This window comes from Mya arenaria, chromosome 17 (assembly GCF_026914265.1).
Source record: "Mya arenaria isolate MELC-2E11 chromosome 17, ASM2691426v1".
Taxonomy (NCBI): domain Eukaryota; kingdom Metazoa; phylum Mollusca; class Bivalvia; order Myida; family Myidae; genus Mya; species Mya arenaria.
In genome coordinates, this window is record NC_069138.1 from 32,515,811 (window position 1) to 32,535,474 (window position 19,664).

General features: G+C 35.8%; 1 protein-coding gene across 1 annotated transcript in view; it reads right to left on the minus strand.

The window, feature by feature from the left end:
* Nucleotides 1-13,964: 13,964 nt before the first annotated feature.
* LOC128222983 (uncharacterized) overlaps nucleotides 13,965-19,664 on the minus strand; it is a 114,213-nt gene continuing 108,513 nt past the window's right edge. The window contains exons 27-30 of the mRNA XM_052932196.1: nucleotides 16,807-16,974; nucleotides 16,352-16,536; nucleotides 15,915-16,071; nucleotides 13,965-14,453 (exon numbers count right to left, since the gene is read on the minus strand). Of these exons, the coding sequence (XP_052788156.1) occupies nucleotides 14,287-14,453; nucleotides 15,915-16,071; nucleotides 16,352-16,536; nucleotides 16,807-16,974 (677 nt within the window). The 3' untranslated portion in view covers nucleotides 13,965-14,286. The remainder of the gene's footprint in view (nucleotides 14,454-15,914; nucleotides 16,072-16,351; nucleotides 16,537-16,806; nucleotides 16,975-19,664) is intronic.

A 19,664-nucleotide genomic window follows, 5' to 3' on the forward strand; every position in this document is an offset into this window, starting at 1 on the left:
GTGTCAATCAGTGCTATTCCTTAATACTTGTACATCATTAATGTAGCTAAGCCAGACATGGACAGTTTGGTAACATGATTTTCCTAAGTGTCACACATTTATGAGAATGAATGTCCTTTTTAAGAGTCAGGTCATAGGTCAAGGTGACACGTGTTTATGCTAAATTAGACTTGTTTTGTTCGTCTTACATGAAAAAATAAAAAAAATAAGTAGCTGGTCCTAGTGAATGTGAAAAACAATGAAACTGTATGAGTGAGAAACAAAAGAAAGCTATCTTAGAGAGAAACACAAGGAAGCTGTTTAAATGAGGAACACAAGGAAGCTGTATACGTAAAACACATTGAAGCTGTATAAGTGAGAAACACAAGGAAGCTGTATGAGTGAGAAACACAAGGAAGCTGTATGAGTGAGAAACACAAGGAAGCTGTTTGAGTATGAAACACAAGGAAGCTGTTTGAGTATGAAACACAAGGAAGCTGTTTGAGTATGAAACACAAGGAAGCTGTTTGAGTATGAAACACAAGGAAGCTGTATGAGTATGAAACACAAGGAAGCTGTATGAGTATGAAACACAAGGAAGCTGTATGAGTATGAAACACAAGGAAGCTGTATGAGTATGAAACACAAGGAAGCTGTATGAGTGAGAAACACAAGGAAGCTGTATGAGTATGAAACACAAGGAAGCTGTTTCAGTATGAAACACAAGGAAGCTGTTTGAGTATGAAACACAAGGAAGCTGTTTGAGTATGAAACACAAGGAAGCTGTATGAGTATGAAACACAAGGAAGCTGTATGAGTGAGAAACACAAGAAAGCTGTTTGAGTGAGAAACACAAGGAAGCTGTATGAGTGAGAAACACAAGAAAGCTGTTTGAGTATGAAACACAAGGAAGCTGTATGAGTGAGAAACACAAGGAAACTGTTTGAGTGAGAAACACAAGGAAGCTGTTTGAGTATGAAACACAAGGAAGCTGTATGAGTATGAAACACAAGAAAGCTGTATGAGTATGAAACACAAGGAAGCTGTATGAGTATGAAACACAAGGAAGCTGTATGAGTATGAAACACAAGGAAGCTGTTTGAGTATGAAACACAAGGAAGCTGTATGAGTGAGAAACACAAGGAAACTGTTTGAGTGAGAAACACAAGGAAGCTGTTTGAGTATGAAACACAAGGAAGCTGTATGAGTGAGAAACACAAGGAAACTGTTTGAGTGAGAAACACAAGGAAGCTGTATGAGTATGAAACACAAGGAAGCTGTATGAGTGAGAAACACAAGGAAACTGTTTGAGTGAGAAACACAAGGAAGCTGTATGAGTATGAAACACAAGGAAGCTGTTTGAGTATGAAACACAAGGAAGCTGTATGAGTATGAAACACAAGAAAGCTGTATGAGTATGAAACACAAGGAAGCTGTATGAGTATGAAACACAAGGAAGCTGTTTGAGTATGAAACACAAGGAAGCTGTATGAGTATGAAACACAAGGAAGCTGTTTGAGTATGAAACACAAGGAAGCTGTATGAGTATGAAACACAAGGAAGCTGTTTGAGTATGAAACACAAGGAAGCTGTATGAGTGAGAAACACAAGAAAGCTGTATGAGTGAGAAACACAAGGAAGCTGTATGAGTGAGAAACCCACGGAGGCTACATATGAGTGAGAAACACAAGGAAGCTGTATGAGTGAGAAACACAAGGAAGCTGTATGAGTATGAAACACAAGGAAGCTGTATGAGTATGAAACACAAGGAAGCTGTTTGAGTGAGAAACACAAGGAAGCTGTTTGAGTGAGAAACACAAGGAAGCTGTATGAGTATGAAACACAAGAAAGCTGTTTGAGTATGAAACACAAGGAAGCTGTATGAGTATGAAACACAAGGAAGCTGTTTGAGTATGAAACACAAGGAAGCTGTATGAGTATGAAACACAAGGAAGCTGTTTGAGTATGAAACACAAGGAAGCTGTATGAGTGAGAAACACAAGAAAGCTGTATGAGTATGAAACACAAGGAAGCTGTATGATTATGAAACACAAGGAAGCTGTTTGAGTATGAAACACAAGGAAGCTGTATGAGTATGAAACACAAGGAAGCTGTTTGAGGATGAAACACAAGGAAGCTGTATGAGTGAGAAACACAAGGAAACTGTTTGAGTATGAAACACAAGGAAGCTGTATGAGTGAGAAACACAAGAATGCTGTTTGAGTGAGAAACACAAGGAAGCTGTATGAGTGAGAAACACAAGAAAGCTGTTTGAGTAGGAAACACAAGGAAGCTGTATGAGTGAGAAACACAAGGAAGCTGTTTGAGTATGAAACACAAGGAAGCTGTATGAGTATGAAACACAAGGAAGCTATATGAGTGAGAAACACAAGGAAGCTGTATGAGTGAGAAACACAAGGAAACTGTTTGAGTGAGAAACACAAGGAAGCTGTATGAGTGAGAAACACAAGGAAGCTGTATGAGTGAGAAACACAAGGAAGCTGTATGAGTGAGAAACACAAGGAAGCTGTATGAGTGAGAAACACAAGGAAACTGTCTGAGTGAGAAACACAAGGAAGCTGTATGAGTGAGAAACACAAGGAAGCTGTATGAGTGAGAAACCCACGGAGGCTACATATGAGTGAGAAACACAAGGAAGCTGTATGAGTGAGAAACACAAGAAAGCTGTATGAGTGAGAAACACAAGGAAACTGTTTGAGTGAGAAACACAAGGAAGCTGTATGAGTGAGAAACACAAGGAAGCTGTATGAGTGAGAAACCCACGGAGGCTACATATGAGTGAGAAATAAAAGGAAGCTGTTTGAGTGAGAAACATATTGAAGCTGTATGAGTGGGGCACACCTTGAAGCTGTATTAGTGAGAAACACAAGGAAGCTGTATGAGTGAGAAACACAAGGAAGCTGTATGAGTGAGAAACACAAGGAATCTGTATGAGTGAGAAACACAAGGAAGCTGTATAAGATACAGCGAGAAACACAAGGAAGCTGTATGAGTGAGAAACCCACGGAGGCTACATATGAGTGAGAAACACAAGGAAGCTGTATGAGTATGAAACACAAGGAAGCTGTATGAGTGAGAAACACAAGGAAACTGTTTGAGTGAGAAACACAAGGAAGCTGTTTGAGTATGAAACACAAGGAAGCTGTATGAGTGAGAAACACAAGGAAACTGTTTGAGTGAGAAACACAAGGAAGCTGTATGAGTATGAAACACAAGGAAGCTGTATGAGTGAGAAACACAAGGAAACTGTTTGAGTGAGAAACACAAGGAAGCTGTATGAGTATGAAACACAAGGAAGCTGTTTGAGTATGAAACACAAGGAAGCTGTATGAGTATGAAACACAAGGAAGCTGTATGAGTGAGAAACACAAGGAAGCTGTTTGAGTATGAAACACAAGGAAGCTGTATGAGTGAGAAACACAAGGAAACTGTTTGAGTATGAAACACAAGGAAGCTGTATGAGTGAGAAACACAAGGAAGCTGTATGAGTGAGAAACACAAGAAAGCTGTTTGAGTATGAAACACAAGGAAGCTGTATGAGTGAGAAACACAAGGAAGCTGTTTGAGTATGAAACACAAGGAAGCTGTATGAGTATGAAACACAAGGAAGCTATATGAGTGAGAAACACAAGGAAGCTGTATAAGTGAGAAACACAAGGAAACTGTTTGAGTGAGAAACACAAGGAAGCTGTATGAGTGAGAAACACAAGGAAGCTGTATGAGTGAGAAACACAAGGAAGCTGTATGAGTGAGAAACACAAGGAAACTGTTTGAGTGAGAAACACAAGGAAGCTGTATGAGTGAGAAACACAAGGAAGCTGTATGAGTGAGAAACCCACGGAGGCTACATATGAGTGAGAAACACAAGGAAGCTGTATGAGTGAGAAACACAAGGAAGCTGTATGAGTGAGAAACACAAGGAAACTGTTTGAGTGAGAAACACAAGGAAGCTGTATGAGTGAGAAACACAAGGAAGCTGTATGAGTGAGAAACCCACGGAGGCTACATATGAGTGAGAAATAAAAGGAAGCTGTTTGAGTGAGAAACATATTGAAGCTGTATGAGTGGGGCACACCTTGAAGCTGTATTAGTGAGAAACACAAGGAAGCTTTATGAGTGAGAAACACAAGGAAGCTGTATGAGTGAGAAACACAAGGAATCTGTATGAGTGAGAAACACAAGGAAGCTGTATAAGATACAGCGAGAAACACAAGGAAGCTGTATAAGCGAGAAACACAAAACAATCTGTATAATTGAGAAACACAAAGCTGTATGAGTTTTTTAAATAAAAGATGCACTCTTACTCCCATATACATCGTTCCACAATTAATAGAATTATTTTTATTTACTGAAAAAGATGAGGAGATATCGAAAACAATGGTTCTTGTAAAGAATATTGTGTTTAATTTGAAAGAAAGGTGCGGAGAACCGGGTATTATAACCGTACGAGTCGAAAGAACTTTAAATCTTTTAACACTCACCAGATATTATAATTTTGTTTTCAGCTACTAGTATAACATACATGATAACAATATTGTTATCAGTAATTAATATTTTCAATATAGGTTTATCATTCAAAATGTATGTCGTTATATGTATGTTTATGTCATGATTTGAAATGCTAGTGACGCTTTAACAATGAATAATAACGTAAGGGAGAATACTCCACCTTCGTGGGATGTCGAATACAATGTAATTAAGACTTAGTTAAGCCCCTTTGAACTCGTTTTTTCGCTGTTTATGCCTAAATGAGTACAATAAAATATTCCAGCGGACATCTAAATAGCCAGTTATTTCTTTGGTTCGATGAAAGTTAGTAATTATGCTAAATTAATGGTCAATAACTACCATTTGTCTTAAAGCTGCATTCTCACAAGTTTTGACAACTTTTTTATTTTTTGTCTTGGAACTAGCCAAATTTGCGAAAATCCATGGAAACGAGTTATAGAAGACTGCTGACAAAAACAAGATCGCAGATTTTTATATTTAAGTTAAAAAAATGATGTTTTATGCATTTTTCTTAGTAACAGTTTAAGCCATAAAACATTAATGTTCATTTGGAAATATGAAAAACTACGATCTGATTTTTGTCAGCAGTCTTATATCATTGGTTTGAAGATGTTTACGCAAAACGTTGCTCTTTCCAAGACATAAAATACAAAAAAGTTGTAAAATCGGAAAATCGGTGAGAGTGCAGCTTTATTAGCGGACAGTCAGTTATATGACTTCAATATTCTCTTTAATTACTAAGCAGCTACTTCAAAACAAGCAAGGAACAAGAGATGTACAAAACCTTTCTTGTCGTTTAATCTGATGACGTATTGTTTTTCAACTTCCCGACATGTTGAGTAAAACGCATATGGGACAAAACATATCTAATTTATACGTAAATGATGTAAAAAAATAGTTCATGCTTTTCAATGAAATATGGAGTTTTATCACTGAAATAACAACAGAAATAAGGAGTGAAAATATCACATTTCAGAACTACTTTTAAAATCCATTGTAGTTAATTCCTCTCGATAAAAACAGAACACTTCGCTTCGAACAAGAAACTGCTGGCAAATAAAATATTTAAAATTTAAAGAAATTTACATACGTTTAAATCAAGATTTATTTGGAAATTAACAACTTACAGCTTATTAGAAAAAAAAACGTTTTTCAAACCTTCTTTATCTTGAAGCTGAATGTTCGAACATTTGCTTTCATACCAAACAAATTACAGACGAAAACAACTGAACGAACATAAAAAGAATGTTATTTCTCCCACCTCAGATAAGTAGATCCCATAATTTAACCATGCTAGAAATTCTTATCTTGCCCACGGGCGAAGATAAAATTCCCGTATGGAACTCCTTTTCAATGGTCGCATTGTAATTACCTCCCTTGTTGAAGACTGTCGTCTGTAGCATCATGGAAACCTTGTTTTATGGCAATATTTAGAACACTAATTAATAATTTCCCGCTTCAAATGTTACCATAAAACAGTTTTCACGCACCTATCAAGAAATAATGCTTCGATCTCCTTAGAACTATTTGACTATTAATATAATCTGGATCACTGCGCGCATATCCATGACAACCACGAATTAGCGCATATCCATACGCAATTATTTTCACTAAGCACAAAAGAGTTCCAGCAAAAAAATACATTTTTACTTAATTTTGTTTAACTGAGGTGGGAGAAAAAGCATCTACCATAGCCGCTCGTGTAAGATAGGTTCATCCCGACCCTCGCGCAGGGTGTTTTGCGGAAACTCGGTAAACCTCGTTTCCGCAAAACACCCTACGCTCGGTCGGAATGAACCTATCTTTCACTCTCGGCCATGGAAGATACTTATAATCATCGTTAAAGTGTATTTTGAACTGTCTGTCGAAGCCATGCCTAATACGAACTTCCCTGAAAATATATAATGTACAACTCAACTCAATATTCTTTTACTATATCAAAGTTTACATTTAAGTAAAAGCATGTGAAAACGCAATATATATATATATATATATATATATATATATATATATATATATATATATATATGTTAACACAGGTATAAAGAGGTGGGTTTAATGGCGACTCCACAACAGGTATGGAGTTTACCATTATACAAAACAAATATAATTAGTAAGGGGAATGTGGTTAGTTTAAATAGTATTATTTTTATGACAAAACAAATTCATTTATTTGAATTAGGATACAATATAATCGAAACAGTAATGAGATAACAAATGAAAAACTATTAAATACATGATCAGATTCGTTTAAAGTGATTAACTAAGATTTTAACAAAAACTGCTGTTTTCCTTAAGGTATCTGGGTTCTTACTGGGTAGTTTAGCCTTGTCTTTAGGCCACACACGTTGAGTGAACCAATATTTAAATCTAAAGCATCATTACAGAGGTCTTTCGACAAATTATTATTTCTGTTTTCAGGATGCTGTATACTACGAGAATCACTTTTCATCGATTCATAATGGAAATTAATCAAAGATTGGAGTTCCAGGGATGTGATTTGTCCGTGGATTCGCGGAATTCCGAACTCGAGATCGGGGGAGCCATTGGGGTTCGAACCGGAAGTGATAATTGGTGCCCCACTTTTGAGACCCGTCTCCGTGGTGTTGGATGAGTGCGACGTGGTCACCTTACTCCCCTGTGTGTTCATGGCTGGATGAACATTAAGGAGATAGCCGGGGGCTGTAAGGATAGGACCCGCGCCGTCGCGAGGCATCGCACGTCCAGTAGTACCTCCTTGTGGGTCAAGGTCGATATCGCATCCTGATTCGTCGCCTGAATTGCTGTCCACATCGGATGTCACTTGTCGTGAAGACTCCATCGGCGGTTTAGGGGTTGGAAGGTACGCATACGATGTCACCAACCTGACTTGTCGCTACACTGAGACTCGTTCTTGAGGGCGGACAGACGCTCACCGACACCAGCAACATTGTTGTCATTCCTCGATCCACGAAGAATATCGTACCAGCCAGGAAATAAATCACGCACGACATCTCCATTGACCTTAAGAGCGGCAGGAAAAAGCAATTGGACATTTCTAGCACCACATATTTTCTGTGCGTCCCTAAAATCCGGCCAATGCTGCTGCCTGGCAGTGCGAATTTCAAGCGGGTAGTCCCGCATGACACTGTAGGGGGAGCCCTTGAGTTTCCCAACGTTGCTCATAATGAAATTGACATCACAGAGGTCTGAGAATGTTACAAGCACACCTCTTGGGCGAGATTCCGGGCCACCACGCCGGCGACCGATTCTGTTCGCCTGCACTATTCCGATTTTAGAAACGTCCTCAAACAATCGTTCACTAAGGAAATTACGGATAGTGTCAACACAGTTCTCGGCCCCGTTATGGTCCGCAATGCGATTGAAAATTAAGTTCCCTTTCAACATCCTGGCCTTGTTATCAATACTTTTGTACTCCAAAAGGCGAAGGCGGCTCTCAATGACATCGGTGGAAGCCTTTGAATGAAACAAACATTGCTCAATATTATCCAGTTTATTGTGAATTGGACTTGTGTAAGTAATGAGATCAAATTAACAGTAGAGTTTGTTGTCCAACGACATACAAGTAAACTCCCTACGCGGTGGTGCCGTTTCGACGAGTACAGACGGGGGGCCACGTCCGCCATGATGACCACGCTGGCCACCATACTGGCCGATATCCGGACACATGTCCGGACATGATGAAGCACTTGTCCCTCTACGTTTGCGCTTCATTTTATTTTGCCACAAAGGAGAAAACCTGTTTGAAGTGCTGGCCATTGTGTAATAAATCCACACACAAAAAAACCACTAGAATAATCCTATTGTACACTAAATAATAAATAATTTGCTTACAGCAAAAAGCACGTGCCCGCCATACACATGTATAATGTTTTTACTCAAGCGTTAAGTTTGCCGCTTAACTGCTTAACAATATTTGCTTCCATGAATATAAACATTCGGAACTCCTCGGCCATTTTATTAAAAACAACCTCGAATTTATATGGACGGCTCGCAATGTCAGAAATCGGGTCTTTTAAGTCCGGAGCAGGAAGATCGCATAGTAATTTAGTAGAAGAAGATTCTTGGGAATCTTAATTTTGTTAACAATAATACACTTCTTTGACAATCAATTTAAACTTAGATAAACAATTACAAGCTTAAACATAACATTTAATTAATGATATAATTCAAAATTTTATAAACTACTTTTACTGATGTACCGGCATACATCCAAGGTTGTTTTCGATAAAAATGGCCGAGGAGTTCCGAATGGAATATACAAATAACATTCTGGCTCCAATTTCTCGAAATTTCTTGAGTCCCTAATAACAGGATTAAGCTAAGCTTACTATTTGTGTTTTCGAATAATTTGCAGAATATTTACTTTTTTAAAGAGTTTTTATACTCAAGATAGGCGAAATGTTTATGATAATCACAATTAACCATTTTTATTTATAAAAAAAACACAATGAAGTATGTATTTTGACTTATTGAAACAAGCTTCTTAAGCCTCTTAAGCTTAAGAAGTTTCGAGAAATTTGGGCCTGGTTTGTCCCACTCATGTCATCATACCATCTCGCTGACCTTGTGGTAAAGGCGCCCTCATACGGAGCGGGGGGTCGTGGGTTCGATCCCTAGCCGCCTCATACCAAAAGACGTTAAAAGTTGGTACAAGCAGCTCCATTGCCTGCAACTCGGCATATAAAGGGTAGTGCTTGGAAAAGTGATGTACTCAGTACAAGTGCAAGTACAAGTACGTATGTGCTTGTGTGGTTTTCCATTTGACGCATGTATTTTGTCGGGAATGCACGAGATTCCGTGCTGTGATATATACGAAGGTTAAGTATCATGCTTTATTCCCTTGAATCTCAACAATTAAATGTTCAAAAAATATGGTTATGGTGGTAATTAAAAAAATCCAACTTCAACACAAATCATTTAAGGAATGAATTGCGGGGTTAATATCATTATTGGGGAATGAACGCAATTGGGGTGGTCAAAGTGTGTGGACTTTTTAGTTTGTATTGTCGGTATATTTTGTGCGGTTTTGATTCTGAGGTAAGTTGGTAAAATTCAATGTCGGGGACATAAGATAATCTTTAGCTGAAAATCCGTTTCCGATCAATATGTGAAGAACACATTTGCTCAGAGATCTCAAACTCCAATGACTGGGCATGGCCATGCTATAATCTCTATTGATTTTGAGGTCTGTGGGACAAAGGTCAAGATTGAAATGACCTTCAGTTCGGTTTATATTCAATATCGAAAGAATGCTTTAGCCCAGGTACCTCAAACTTAGTGTATTTCATGACCAGCAGATGAATTATACTACATTTATGGTCAGTTGATCAAAGGGCAAGTCGGTGGTGACCGTAAGCCGAAAACCAGTTTCCTATCAATATCTGAAAAACGCTATGACCCAAGGACCTCAAACTTTGAAGGCAGGTTGGTTCAACAGGTGAACCCTATTTTTTCTAGTCAATGCTGCAAAAGTCACAGTACGCAGTTTCCTATCAATTATAGGCCTAGAGACCTCAAACTTGTTAGAGGTCCCTCAAATATGACCAGTATTCTTACTTTTATGACGTCAATTGTTAAATATCTGAAAATCCGATTTCGTTCAATAATTGAAGAATGTTTGTATCCAGGTATCTAAAACATGGTATGCTGGTGAACTGCGTCAGCTTCCTGATCCTGTGTAAAAAAACATTCGCGGCATCTTAATAAAAAAAGTCTTGTTATGAGTGATAATTGTTATCTTGAAAATATATTCGGATCATTATAGCCGGTTCATTGTGGTTATGGTAGTTTTATGATCAATGAAACTTGGTTAGACTTAAAAACAGTTCTATATACGAATGCACTATTGAATTTTCTGAACACTGTCACCGGATCTGTACCGGTTGTCAAATATGTTTCAAGACTAACAAAAACCCATTTCATTGTTTATGTACACGATTTGTTACGTTGATTAGGATTAATAGCATTGTTCGCATTTGTATTAAACACTGATATGATATCTGTTTAAGCGAAACATGGACCAATAGTAAGTCAAATATTAATTTTAAAGGCTATGATAACCCAATACATTCATATAGAAAATACCAGAATCGTAAAGCCAAGCGCTCTAGTGGCGGAATTATAATATATGTAAAAAATAGTATTAGAAAAAGCGTAAAAGTTGTTAAAAACGATATCGATTGTCTTGTATGGTTAAAGTTTGACAAATATTTCTTTAAAACAAACTATGATATTTACATGGGCGTTACATATATAGCGCCAGAATCATCTCCTATACATAACATGTATAATGTTGACATTTTTAGACAAATCGAAGAAGATTTCACGTATTTTAGCCATATTGGTAAAACTTTTCTCACAGGTGAAACCAATAGTAGAGTAGGGCGTAAAAAATGATTTCATTGATAATGACCGCCGTATTGATATTGATGACATAACCCCGGTTGATACGCACACGAATCGAATGTCACGTGATCTAACATCCAACCGCTTTGGGGATTATTTACTTGATCTATGTAAAGCTACAAATATCCGTATTGTAAACGGCCGATGGGGAAATGACCGTTGGAATTTCACGTGCATGACCCACAATGGACAAAGTGTTGTCGATTATTTGTTATCATCTCTCGACAATTTCAATGCATTAAGGAGTTTTAACGTTGGGAATTTTTATACCTTTTCTAATCATGCACCTCTATGCTTTTCATTTAAAATACATACTAAACTCGATGACTGTGTTTCAAATAACAGGATATATTATAAATGGGAGACGAAATTTAAAGATAACTTTGTAGCGGACGTATGTGCAGATATTCACAATTTAGAGAAGGATTTACATGATGCAATTTCCAAGGAAGGAAATGTAGACGAATTAACTAATATCTTTACGACCTTTCTGTGTAATAAAGGTCAGAAATACTTTGAGAAAAAGGCCAAATGTTCAGCATATTTTGATAATGCACACACAAATAGGAAGGAATGGTATGACCAAGAATGCAGACGAAAATATATTGTTTATAAAAACGCTGTGTCTCAGTACAATATTTCATTATCTGATGTAGATAGAATAGCAGCTTTTAAAGGAAGGAAGGATTATAAATATCAGTGTAGAACGTCCAAAAATAATTTTAATAAAGAGCGATGCAGAAAAATGAATGAATGCGTAAAAAGTCGCCTAGAGAATTTTGGAAGATATTTAAGAGGAAGACAAGTAGTAATTCCGGAGACAATATATCAAATAGAAAATTTAAGAACTATTTCCATAATTTAATATCAAATATAGAGGTTCAAGTAGACGACGAAAGTAGGCAATATGTCGAAGATTTCGATACTAAACCCTATAATGGCCCTACGTTTGATAATTTAGATAAACCTATAAGTGACGACGAAATTATAAATGCTGTTAAGAAATTAGGCAGCAATAAAGCCTGTTCTCTTGATAATATACTCTATGAGTATTTTACGGCATCAATACCTATTATAATTAAACCTCTAGGATTATTTTTTAATCATATAGTTAATACCCAATCATTTCCCAGATCATGGGCAACAGGAGCCATAATTCCTATATATAAAAAGGGAGATACATCTGATCCTAATAATTACCGCGGTATCACGCTCCTAAGCTGTTTTGCTAAATTATTTACAGTTATACTAAATGGCCGACTTAAAATGTGGGCTAAAGAGCAAGATATTCTGACTGATGCTCAATTTGGTTTCAAAAGCAAGTACAGTACGGTTGATCCGGTTTTCATACTCAACTCAATTATACAAAGGCAATTAGGAAAGAAGAAAAATTGTATTGCTGTTTTGTTGACTTTCGTAAGGCATATAATTGGATTGATAGGGGGCGTCTCTGGTATAAGATAATCAAACTTGGTATTGATGGAAAGTTTTTGTCCCTGTTGCGGTCGATGTATAACGAGGTGAAAATGTGCATAAAACACTTGGGGTCTTTGTCTGATTTCTTTGAAAGTAACATTGGCTTGTTCCAGGGGGAAATAACCTCCCCGATTTGCTTCTCTCTCTTCCTCAATGATATCGAACTCCATCTACAACAAAGCTTAAATGCAGGTCTCACAGTCAATGAGATCTCAATATATTAATTGCTGTTTGCAGATGACGCGGCTATTCTGTCAGAGACGAGGGAGGGGTTACAGGAATCTTTGAATAATTTAAGTACTTATTGTAGCAAATGGAATTTGACGGTCAATGTGGAAAAAACTAAGATAATGGTATTTAGAAAAGTGGGGCGTATAGGAAAATCAGATAAGTGGACTTATAACGATCAGGCTGTTGATATTGTCAATTCATTTAACTACCTCGGTATTGTATTTTCCAGTGGTGGATCTTTCATGCAGGCAGCTACCACGCTGGCGGGAAAGGCATTGCGCTCTATGAATGCACTTAAGGCTCTGCTCAAGCATAACCGCGTCCCTATTGATATTATGTTTAATCTATTTGATGCACTTGTTTTGTCTATTTTGAACTATAACTGTGAAGTATGGGGCTATATCCAGACAGAGGTTATTGAACGAGTACATAGACAATTTTGCAAGTGGGTCCTAAATGTCAAACGCTCTACAAATACCTTGTCACTTTATGGAGAGCTAGGCAGATTTCTATTATATATTGAACGACATATTCGTATTATTAAGTATTTTCTCAAGTTATACAATGAGAAACAAGATAACTGTATTCTCATGGCAATTATTACAGAACAATATCGGGAACTTCGTGTTAACCCAATTTAAAACTATCCTTCAGTCATCCGGGTTTGCGGACGTTTGGCAATTTCCTGAGTCTGTAAATGTATGTGCATTTGTCCCCATGCTCAGAGACAGATTACGAGACATGTATTTAACCGGTTGGCGTGCTACCATGGAAACACATTCATCCTTGTATTTGTTTAAGGAAATCAAGGAAACGTTTAAAATATCAACTTACATTGTTTTAATGGAAAATTTCAAATATAGTAATATTTTAGCTAAGCTCCGATTATCCTCCCATAATCTAAACATTGAACTTGGGAGACATAACAATATTCAAAGACAAGATAGAAAATGTACACTGTGTAATTTAAACGATATTGAAGATGAATTTCATTTTGTATTAGTTTGTCCAATGTATAATGATATAAGGCAGAATTATATTCCTAGATATTATGTCAGACATCCTAGTATGGTAAAATTTATATCATTACTCAATTATGACAATAAATCTCTGTTAGTAAGATTAGCTATTTATTGTACCAAAGCTTTTAAAATAAGAGACTTGAATGTATAAATCACCCCTAAAGACCTCCTCACATTCACGTCTGCTAAATTAGTATTTTTAAGTTTGCTTTTTCTTTCTCGTGGTATTGTGTAACTCGATTGTAAGTAATAGAATGCAAATTTTTTTTTTGTTGTTTTTTCATGCATGCAATATTGATATTGATTTGATTATGAATATTGAATTGATTAGGTGTATTTATTTTTGTGTTTATAACGATGAGCTGTATATGCTTAAGTTAAATAAACATTCTGTTCTGTTCTGTTCTGTACTGATTCACACTAACAAGTGTTTTTTCACGACGAAAACAATGCTCTATATACACATACAAGATACACGTACAGTAACTATTGCGTCACAGTTTCTGTTGTTTTGAACAGTTTTTACATTTTTTTGTTTCCAATTTTGCACAATGGATTTATATACTGTTTCCTGTATTTAAGGTATGATAACCATACTTAAATGATTCAATTATGGCAGTAAAGTTATCCAAAAAGAGGTTTATGCCAAGCAAACAACATCAGCCGTCCACCCCATTTCTGTGCATTTCGTGAATGATGGCTGAGGCTTGTATCCTTCCGCACAGTTTGATGGTTTGAGGCGTAGCTCATCTCCAACGAAGTAAATAGCGGAAACATTTCTTAAGTTTGTAGAAGGATAGCAAGAGGCTGAAAAATGAAAAAAATGAAAACATAGAGGATATTTGTTTATTTCAGTGTAAGATCGTATTTTATTTCACGAGTGTCATATAAAAGCATATTTTCACGAGTGGCGAAGCCACCAGTGAAAATTTAGTTTTTCTTTGATCACTAAAAAAATATAGATTTCTATTATCACTTTTTAAAGGATTTTAAAAGTAGTTCTGAACAATCTCGGAGAACAATTTTAATGAAATGTTCGATAAGAATCATTAATGCAACGCAATTTCGGGTTATAATATAGAAATGCAACCCGTTTCTCGGTATGCAATTTTATGCTAATTCAATGCAAAGCAGTATGCACTCATCAATGGAATTTTGCATCTTTTCTTAGAGAACAGTTTTTCGAAGGTTATCTTAATTCCTAAACTTAAAAGTATAGAAAGAAAATATTGGAACTGGAAATGTGCGTGCAATGCGTGGACTATACTGGAAATGTATGTGCAATGTATGGACTGTACTGGGAAGGTGTGTGCAATTTGTGGGCTATACTGGAAATGTGTGTGCAATGGGTGGACTATACTAAAAGGTGTGTGCAATGGGTGGACTATACTGGAAAGGTGTGTGCAACTTGTGGACTACACTGGAAATGTGTGTGCAATGTATGGACTATACTGGGAAGGTGTGTGCAATGTGTGGACTATACTGGAAATGTGTGTGCAATGTATGGACTGTACTGGGAAGGTGTGTGCAATGTGTGGACTATACTGGAAATGTGTGTGCAATGGGTGGACTATACGTAAATACTGTTTTCTGACCATGACCAAAAGGCACACAATCTCATTAAGGGCCGTAGTTGAAATTCCACATTTTACGGACACATCCACTGACAATGTTCAAATATCATTTTAACATTTTCACATCGTTACGTTCTCAACTTGTAACACATTTCTGTCCAGTATTGCGTGGTCTAACGGACAAGGATCACTTGTGTAAACAACATGACGTAGAGCATAAGAGAGTGGTGTGAGCTTCTCATATTTAATTGTTTTTTCACTTGTGATTAAAGGCCGTTCATCGTAATTGTGTGATGATTACCTGCACAATAATATAAGTTACAAACTCATATTCAAATGCATGTATTTGAAAAGTATAAGCAGGGTAGGAATTAAAAAAAACTCAGTCTGTAAAGTTTACTTTTCCCATTGCTCAGATGTATGAAGTGAGTATCAGTTAACAAGTTTAAAACAATTAGAACATAAGCTGTAGCCAGTTTTATAACACTGGTAACTTTCATGGTTAGGAAAGAAAGTGTACTGGTCAATATTTATCCCATATTAACCTTTAACCAGTCAAAGTGTTTTAACATTGCAACCTATTCAAGAGGTAATCTGTTGACAATGTATGTACACAAGTTGTATACACATAGCTTCATAATTTTATAAATCAAATCCCTACAATCATTGCAATTCAGACATAAAGGAGGCTTACCAAGTGGATAAAGAAAGATGCTTGTGTCGTCGATTTCCGCACCGTGTACAAATTTGTAATCATCTCTTCTAGATTCATCTTCTATTAGTACGGATTCCGGTATCCAACCATCTCTTGTAGGTGATCTGGCTTTTACACCAAGTTGGATTTTGGAGATCTGAAACGTTAATAGCTGTCTCAAGTATTTCGTAGATTATAGATTGACACAGCGATATTAAAACCGTTTTTACATGTTGCTGTTATTGTTCAAACCGAATGACAGTTGCACAGCTCAATTCGGCATGTGTGGGCCTCTTTGTTAACGACTAAAATTTATTTTGAAATCCTTTTCAGATATCTCAAAAACTACATCAGCATGAATTTCTGTGCATGCAAAAAGAATGAATAAAATCAACATACATTCGATGAGAACTTAACTTTATTCAAAGAAGAAATACCTTTCCGACGTCAACAAAAAGGGCATTCGTCATATCCACATCACCGGCCTCAAACCCACCACGTAATATGATTTTACCGCTGTTCCCTTTTGAACCGTACATGTACAAGTACACCTCTCCATCTGTGCCCTCACCTACGCGCCATATGATGTCAGCAGTTTTTACAGTTATACGGTAACTCGCTCCTGCAATGGAGAATATCATCGCAATAATAAGTAAGATATGCAAAACATACTATACAGGCGATGAATAAAGATATATCATGACGCTGGCTCTGGGTGATTCTTAATAAATCATAACAAATGCGTCTTTCAAATGTTTTATTGGTACTTTAAGTTTTCAATTAATGGATGTATCAAAACATGTTGCCAACTATATTTTACACACGAAAAAATAATTTCGTAAGATGTACCCTTTGTTGAAAGTTACATTAGTATTAACGTAACACAAGATACCTTTCAAACAGAGGACTTGTTCTGACCAGTGACCATCTTCACAAGTAATCTGTCCTTTAAAACTGGGTACATTTCCACCGGAGCAGCTTTCATCAGTAACAGTGTATGTAGCTTCATTTCGGTAAAACGCATCATTTTCATTATCAATCGGAGCTTGACATCCCTCCTCTGAAATGTAACAATAACAATAAAAAAACAGAAATGTGTCATGCCACAAGGCAGTAACCGATTTATTTCAATTATGTCAGTCGGAGCCTGATAGAGGTAGTAAACAGAGTTGTGTCACATGTACTACGCAAGGTGGTAACCATTTATTTATGTTTTGTTTCATTTCTGTGTAAACTATACAATGTGTTCCTTTCTGTGTAAACTATACGATTCGTTCATTTCTGTATAAACTGTACGATTTGTTCATTTCAATGTTTTCTGTAATATGTATTCCCTTCTGTGTAAACTATACTATTTTGTTCATTTCTGTGTAAACTGTACGATTTTGTTCACTTCTGTGTAAACTGTACGATTTACTCATTTCTGTGTAAACTGTACGATTTTGTTCACTTCTGTGTAAACTGTACGATTTGTTCACTTCTGTGTAAACTGTACGATTTTGTTCACTTTTATGTAAACTGTACGATTTGTTCATTTCTGTGTAAACTGTACGGTTTCGTCCATTTCTTTATAAACTGTACGATTTTGTTCATTTCTGTGTAAAATGTACGATGTGTTCGTAAACTATACGATTTTGTTCGATTCTGTGTAAACTGTACGATGTATTCCTTTCTGTGTAAACTGTATGATGTTTTCATTTCTGTGTAAACTAGAAGATTTGTTCACTTCTGTGTAAACTGTAATATTTGTTCATTTATTTGTAAAGTAGACGATTTGTTCATTTCCTCTGTAAACTGAAATATTTGTTCATTTCTGTGTCGACCTACAATCATATAATGCATTATAGGTAAATGAATCCTAGTTAAAATGGATACACACAAAATACGAAATATTAAAAACAAACGCACGCATGGCAATACACAGCGTATATTGTACACATTCACATAAATCATTTATCAAAACAGTTATAGGCGACAATCATAGAAGGTTTAATGAAAATAGAAACCGCTATAGTCAACTTAATATTACTTGAAAGCAAATGGTATATTAAGGGCGCTCAATTAACTTGATGCAATATCAAAATGTTTTTAATTTTAATGCATTATCATGTTTAACGCATTTGATCTTAATGATCATAATAGAAACAGCGTATGATTTAGGTACATATAACAAAATGTTTACCTTCAGAAAAGGATTTTGAATTAATAGCTAAGTGGCCACAATCTCCCCAGTTGAAAAAAATGTCATAATAACGTTAATATTGTTTGATCTGATTCTTAATCAAATGCTTTTTTGATTTAATTAATAATGTCAAATGAGTTAAATATGATAATGCAATTAAATTAAAAAAATACAAAAATATGGCATCAATCAATATTAAGTGCCTTTCATAACCATAACGTCTTTTATAACCATAACGTCTTTTTCTGCATTAAACATGTTTAATATTACAATAACAATCCGATTGCGTTTTAACAACTTTAATCAGAAACTATAATTGCTTATTTAATAATACTCCAGTATGTCTTACGTGTACTTCTGTTTTAATTTTAATGATTTATTTGGATAAAAGAATTCTTTTGCAATAAAATCATACGAGGGAATCGGGATGTTTCCTCTTGATTATGTGGAGCATTCTTCGTTCGTCACTTGTTTTATTTAAACAGGAAATGTCGTCATAAACATATAGCAAAGGTATGACATCATTTAACCGGTCGGGACGTCACCATTTAGATAAAAGCAAATTACGTTAAAAGCAAAGTTTTGCTATTCATTTTATTATAAAAAATAATATAAACGATAGGATAAAATTTATTCCGGGAAGTACTTGACTGCAATGCATGGAGAGCAGGGAAATGCATTTGTTTGTCACTTTGTAGTATTCGGCTCATCAACACCTATACGGCCAGTTTTCAGTGTGTGTATACCACGTGATAAATTACGTCATAAATGCTTCGTCGAAGGCAACATTTTGCTTCGAATGAAGATTTAAACAAATCTGATTCATAGTCCGTTACATTAGCGCATTGTGCAATAGTTTGTTTTAAAACATTATATTGTATAAACATAAATAAAATTATAATTCATGTAAGGTTGTCGTTTTGTAAGAAATATTTTTAAATTGATTTTTGAACGATTTTTTTCTGTTTTAAAACTTATGTAATAATTTTCGTGTTATGACTGTAGTTTCAGGGACTTAATCTTGTAAGAATATCCTCTAGTTTTAAGACAGACCATTACAGTGACACTCTTTTTTTAATCAATTTTGACTGATAAACCTTTAACTTCTTACTAATAATACATTTGTAGAAACTATTGATAACTTATAACAAGATTGTAACCGTGTATTTAATTGCAGAAAGCGCAAAAATATTAAATGATTGGTGAATGCTAAAAGATTTAGAGTGATTTACTATCGTCTCATAAGGTAGAAGTACCGAGTTTTATGCTCGTTTTTCAAATTAACATCAGTATCCTTCATAAGAATAATTGTTTTCGACATCTTTTATTATTCATCCTTAAGAATATTAAAACAATATGATTAATTGTGGTACATTTTTAATGGGAGTAAGAGTTCATCTTTAAGAAATCAAAGCTGATATTTGGCTTGATTAGTATTGTACACCCTTTTTAATAAAGTGTTTCTGCTGAACATGCAGAGAATAATAATTTAAATTTGGTCTTCTTAACAATAATTCAGGGCTTAAATGTAAACAAGGGCAAAGAAAGCCTCTTAAACTAGTACAAAT